Consider the following 6,243-nt stretch of genomic DNA (forward strand, 5'->3'; position numbering starts at 1 on the left):
TCACTGAGCCACACTGGTTTCGGCTCTGTTTGCTGTTTTGAAACGTGCAGTGAGTTCCTGCCCGGAGAGCGGGGGAGGAGGCAGCCCGCTGTGCATCGGGCCTGGAACCCCGACTCCCGGCTCCTGTGATGCTGTCGAGGGGGCCCCCCCGTCCTCTGGGGGCTCCTGGGAGCTCAGGGTCCCCCGCCCACACTCAGCCGCGCCCGGACTGACCGCCGGCTCCTCGCACGTCCTGGGCCCTGGCTGCCTTCCCCTGACCCAGACCCCGAATCCCAGCCCACACTGAGGTCTGGCCCAGGACAGGCGCCGGGCCACGCAGCCGCTGGCCCGGGGCACGGGGAGAGCAGGCTGTATTTCATTCATTTCATTTCATTTTTCAGGCTTTATTCTACTTGTTGATCTTGTCAGTCCTCACCCGAGGACATTTTCCCATTGACTTTTAGAGAGCGTGGAAGGGAGAGGGAGAGGCAGACACCCCGCACGCATTCCCCCACCAGGGGGACCTTCCGTCCGTAGATAGACGCTGTGTCCACAGAGCCAACCTGGCGAGGGCGGCCCAGGCTTTAATCTGGTTTGAACCCTGACCCCCTGTGTGACCTCGGGCGCGCCGCCTGCGGCTCTGAGCCGGTTCTCACCGGGGGATCAGCACCGGCGAGGGGGGAGCAGAATGGTGAGTGCACAGCCGGGTGCACCGCAGCCCCGGCGCCGGCCGGCCGGCTCCCCTCCTCACGCACGCGGCCGGCCGGGCCGCTGGGCCAGGGCGTGCGTCCACCCTCCCCTGCCCTGCACGCCCGCCCGCCCCGCTCCCACAGGGGGCTCCACGGCCGCCAGGAGCTGGTGGCCATGGTCTGCCCCCACCTCCCGCCCGGAGCTGCAATCTAATTACGGCAACCTGAGCCTCAAATAGAAGCTCCCAAAATAGTGCTGCCGGCCTGTGAGCTGGGCCCCTGCCGCCTGGCAGGAGGCGCCAGGTAAGGAGAGACTGGCCCCCAGCCCGGCCTCCTCCGGCTCCCACCCCCCCACCCCATCCCCACTCCCCCACCCCCCACCCTCCACCCCTATCCTCACCCCACCCCACCCCACCCCCACCTCCACTCCACCCCCACCTCCACCTGCCTCCTCCCGCTCCGACCCCCCACCCCCACCCCATCTCCACTCCCCCTCCCACCCTCCTCCCCTATCCTCACCCCACCCCACCCCCACCCCCACTCCCCCTCCCCCCTCCTCCCCTATCCTCACCCCACCCCACCCCACCCAAACCACACCCCACACCCCCCCTCCACCCGCCTCCTCCAAGTCCAGCCAGGAGGGCCCTGCCGGCCTCCCCTCCGGCTTCGGCCGGGCCTGGAAGGGCGAGGGCTAGGCCAGCGTTTCCTGACGCGGAGGGCCACGTGCCGAGGGCTCGGGAAGGCTCAGACCCAGGGACACGGGGCACCCTCTCCCCGGGGGCGCTGGCGGTTGATGTTTAACACGAGGCCGCCTGAGGCCGCCGTGGCGATCCTCCGCCGGGTGACTCAGTAACCCGGGGGGGTGCGTGTCTTTACCTTTTAAAGCCGGCCCGGCCCCGCACTCCGTGTGGGAGAGCCGGCCCCCGCCCGGCACAGGGAGGCCCCAAGGCCCTCGGCGGAGCGCGGGCCCCGCAGCCGCCCTAGAAACGGTCACGGAGCCTCGGCCATCGGGGACCATGCTGCTCGGGGGTGGCCAAGGCCGGTCTGTGCTCGCAGGGCCCGGCAGCAGGCTGTGACCCCACCAAGGAGGGCTGGGCGCGGCCGGTGCTCGCAGGGCGGGCAGCAGGCTGTGACCCGCCCAGGAGGCTGCCAGGTGCCGGTGCATCGGGCCATCCATCGGGGACCACGCTGCTCGGGGGTGGCCGAGGCCGGCCTGTGCTCGCAGGGCCCGGCAGCAGGCTGTGACCTGCCCAGGAGGGCCGAGGCCGGCCTGTGCTCGCAGGGCCCGGCAGCAGGCTGTGACCCGCCCAGGAGGCTGCCCGGTGCCGTGCTCGGCCTGGCGTTCTCGGAGCTCCTGCAGCGGACGGGGGGCGCGGGCCTCTTCCAGACGCTGCAGGCCCTCACCCTCCTGCTGGCCTCGGTCTTCGTGCCCTCCCAAATTGCTGCTGAACAACTTCTCGGCGGCCACGCCGGCCCACCGCTGCTGGGCCCCCGCGCTGGACGGCGGCTCCGAGGCCCCCCCGAACCTCACCCGGGAGGCCCTGCTGGCCGCGGCCATCCCGCCCGGCCCCGGCCCCGGGCCCCACCCCTGCCGCCGCTTCCGCCGCCCGCAGTGGCAGCTCCTGGCGCCCAACGCCACGGCCGCCGACGGGAGCGAGGCGGCCACAGAGCCGTGCCTGGACGGCTGGGTGTTCGACCGCAGCACCTTCTCCTCCACCATCGTGGCCGAGGTGAGCGCCCCCGCTCCCTCCGGCCTCCGGCGCCGCCCCCCTGCGGTGAGACATGCTGTCCCCCAGCCGCTCGGCCGGCCCTGACGGCGGCCAGGCCACGGCACCAGGAGCCTCAGGCCTCCCTCCTGCCGGCGGCCGGAGTCACCAGCAGGCAGCCCGCTCACCAGCGAGCAAACCCACCTCTGCCCGTGGCCGGAGGACGGTCCCGAATGCCCCCCAGCCCGGCCGCGCTCCGCCCGTGGCCGGAGGACGGTCCCGAATGCCCCCCAGCCCGGCCGCGCTCCGCCCGTGGCCGGAGGACTGTCCCGAATGCCCCCCAGCCCGGCCACGCTCTCAGGGCTGGGGCTTCAGCCCCGCTTAACAGCGGACTGAACAGACACAGAGGCCGTACCTCGTCCCGGGACACACCGCTAAGGTGTCCTGGGCCGGAGCTGGCTCTCCCGTGAGGAGACAAGCAGCCCTGGGGGCGGGGACAGGCAGATGGGGGGCCTCTCTGAAGAGGGACCTTGGAGGTGACACCTGGGGTACAAGAGGAGCAAACAGCCCCGTGGAGGCGGGTGGCCTGGTCCAGCCGAGGTCTGAGTGGGAGCACGTGGCCTTGAGGGGAGCGGAGACAGTGCTGCTCCCTGAGCAGGAAGAGCAGAGCCATTGGGGGAGGCGGGGCCAGGCGGGAGGCGGGGCCAGGCGGGAGGCGGGGCCAGGCAGGGGAGGTGGAGTCAGGTGGGGAGGTGGAGTCAGGAGGGGAGGCGGGGTCAGGCGGGGCCAGTGGGGAGGCGGGGCCAGGTGGGGGAGGCGGGGCCAGGTGGGGACAGGCGGGGCCAGTGGGGAGGCGGGGCCAGTGGGGAGGCCGGGCCAGGTGGGGAGGTGGGGACAGGCGGGGCCAGTGGGGAGGTGGGGCCTGGCGGGAGGCGGGGCCTGGCGGGAGGCGGGGCCTGGCGGGAGGCGGGGCCAGGCGGGAGGCGGGGCCAGGCGGGAGGCGGGGCCTGGCGGGAGGCGGGGCCTGGCGGGAGGCGGGGCCAGTGGGGAGGTGGGGCCTGGCGGGAGGCGGGGCCTGGCGGGAGGCGGGGCCAGGCGGGGAGGCCGGTGAGTGCTGCGGCCTGGTTGCCTCTTCCGGGGGTCCCTTTACCCCTCCGGGACGCGACTCCTACTGCCGCCACCCAGTCACCCCCAAAGAAGGACAGGAGCTCAGCTGCCAGGCTCCTGTAGGACTGACCTGGAGGGGGCGGGCGGGGCGGAGGTCAAGGGGCCGGGGGGCACAGCCTGTGAGAAGCAGGTGAGCCCCATTTCCGGGTGAGGAACGGGCTGCAGGGTGCCGGAGCCCACGCTGCGTTCCGGCCGCATCAGCAGTCAGCCCTGAGCTGTGGTTCACCCCAGGCCCCACCGGCCGCTCCGAGGGGCCTCCCCCTCAGACCCAGGCCCTGCTGCCTGTGCCCGCGGCGGGGCTGTGAGCGGAGGGAGCACTCCTCCCCGCCCCCGGGGTGGGCCAGGTGGGCGGCCGGAGCAGGACCAGGCTGAGCGGGTCCTGGCTGGGAGCCCGGCCCGGGCCTCCGGGCCCGCGGGCCTCGCCCTGAGCGGCCGCCATCTCCTCCTCCAGTGGGGCCTGGTGTGCGGCAGGCAGGGCCTGAAGCGCGTGGCCAGGCTGTCTTCATGGCCGGGAACCTGCTGGGCTCCCGGACCTGGGGCTTCCTCTCCGGCTGGTGAGTCTCTCCCGCCCTCCGGCGCCTTCGGGGAATGAGTGAGGAGCTTGCATGCGTGTGCGTGCGTGTGCATGCGTGTGTGTGCGTGTGCATGCCTGTGTGTGTGCGCGTGTGCGTGCGTGTCTACAGAGCCAAATATCAACAGCACAGCGATTGAAATTGCTTCGGAGAGCCACATTTTTTAAACTTAAACTTCTTCTAATGCCAATTCTTCAAAAATAGACCCGCCCGGGCCTTGGTGTTTTGTGGAAGAGCCACACTCAAAGGGCCAAAGAGCCGCCTGTGGCTCGCGAGCCGCAGTTTGCAGACCACTGGCCTAGGCTACTCTGCTCCCTCCGTGGGTGCGATGGCCCCCAGTCCCTGTGACCCGGGTCAGAGCCCGGTGTGGCCCGATCTCACCGGGTGCCGCTCAGACCCGCGGGGCCAGGCTGGCTCCTCTCTCCCATCTAACACTCCCGTGCTTAGCTGAGCGCAGGCAGCGGGCAGGCTGGGCGGGAGCTGTGGCCTGGGCGGAGCCCTCCGGTGTGGGTTGTGTCCGGCACACACAGCGGGGAGCTGGCTGGCCGCCCAGGGCCCCTGTGCTCAGCTCAGTCCCGTCGCTCAGCAGGCCTACAAGCATGCCATGGCGAGTACCCCCATTTCACAGATGGGGAGACTGAGGCCCCAGACACCGAGTCATGAGCTCCAGGTTACCCAGGAAGGGCAGAGCAGGACTCAAACCCATTCTTTTCCCCCCCATAATTTTCAAATGATTGATTGATTGAGAGAGAGAAGAAGAGAGAGGGAGAGTGGGAGAGCGGGGGGGGGGGGGGGGGGGAGAGAGAGAGAGAGAGAGAGAGGTGTTGTTTCTCTTATTCATGCGTTCAGTGATTAATTCTCATATGTGCCCTGACCGGGCATTGAACCCACAGCCTTGGCATGCTGGGGCAGTGCTCTAACCACTGAGATAGCCAGCCAGGGCCCAAAGTCCATTCTTGACCATGGCTGTGCTGCCTGCTGGGAGCAAGGCGGCTGCCATTTCTGGGACACGCAGGCATGTGCTCCTGGGCTCTGGAGGGGCTCCGGCGGCACCGCCTGTTCCTCCGTGTTCCGGGCCCCCCCCGGCCGCTGCACCTCTCCCCACAGGGTCGGGCGGAAGGCCATTCTGAGCTGGTGCTGCCTGCAGGCGGCCCTGGCCAACACCAGCGCCATCTTCGCCCCAACTTCCTCGTCTACTGCGGCCTCCGCTTTCTGAACGCGTTCGGAGTGGCCGGCGTCATCCTGACGACACGGTGCTCCGTGAGTCCCCGGCTCGGCCGCTCCTGTCCCGGGAGGTGGAGGCGGGGGGGGCTCCTGTCCCGGGAGGTGGAGGGGGGGGGCTCCTGTCCCGGGAGGTGGAGGAGGGGGGGGGGGGTCCTGTCCCGGGAGGTGGAGGGGGGGGGGCTCCTGTCCCGGGAGGTGGAGATGGGGGGGGGGGCTCCTGTCCCGGGAGGTGGAGGGGGGGGTCCTGTCCCGGGAGGTGGAGGGGGGGGTCCTGTCCCGGGAGGTGGAGGCGGGGGGGGAGGGGGTCCTGTCCCGGGAGGTGGAGGCGGGGGGGTGGCTCCTGTCCCGGGAGGTGGAGGCGGGGGGGTCTCCTGTCCCGGGAGGTGGAGATGGGGGGGGGCTCCTGTCCCGGGAGGTGGAGGCGGGGGGGGGGGGTCCTGTCCCGGGAGGTGGAGGGGGGGGGGGCTCCTGTCCCGGGAGGTGGATCGGGGGGGGGGGTCCTGTCCCGGGAGGTGGAGGTGGAGGGGGGGGCTCCTGTCCCCGGGAGGTGGATCGGGGGGGGGGGGTCCTGTCCCGGGAGGTGGGGGGGGGGGCTCCTGTCCCGGGAGGTGGAGGGGGGGGGGTCCTGTCCCGGGAGGTGGAGGGGGGGGGGGTCCTGTCCCGGGAGGTGGAGGGGGGGGGCTCCTGTCCCGGGAGGTGGAGGTGGGGGGGCTCCTGTCCCGGGAGGTGGAGGCGGGGGGGGGGGCTCCTGTCCCGGGAGGTGGAGGCGGGGGGGGGGCTCCTGTCCCGGGAGGTGGAGGTGGAGGGGGGGCTCCTGTCCCGGGAGGTGGAGGGGGGGGGGTCCTGTCCTGGGAGGTGGAGGGGGGGGGGCTGCAGCGGGGGAGGGGTCCTGTCCCGGGAGGTGGA

The 6,243-nt window shown here is 71.7% G+C and overlaps 1 protein-coding gene across 1 annotated transcript in view; it reads left to right on the plus strand.

Moving 5' to 3' along the window:
- Nucleotides 1–1,461: 1,461 nt before the first annotated feature.
- Nucleotides 1,462–6,243, plus strand: part of SLC22A11 (solute carrier family 22 member 11) — a gene marked incomplete at both ends in the record, with an annotated part of 15,746 nt that continues 10,964 nt past the window's right edge. Inside the window, 5 exon segments of the mRNA XM_084895710.1 lie at nucleotides 1,462–1,517; nucleotides 1,725–2,106; nucleotides 2,108–2,398; nucleotides 3,993–4,023; nucleotides 4,026–4,095. Coding sequence (XP_084751836.1) covers nucleotides 1,462–1,517; nucleotides 1,725–2,106; nucleotides 2,108–2,398; nucleotides 3,993–4,023; nucleotides 4,026–4,095 — 830 coding nt within the window.

This window comes from Pipistrellus hanaki, assembly GCF_964339955.1.
Source record: "Pipistrellus hanaki genome assembly, chromosome: 9".
NCBI lineage: Eukaryota > Metazoa > Chordata > Mammalia > Chiroptera > Vespertilionidae > Pipistrellus > Pipistrellus hanaki.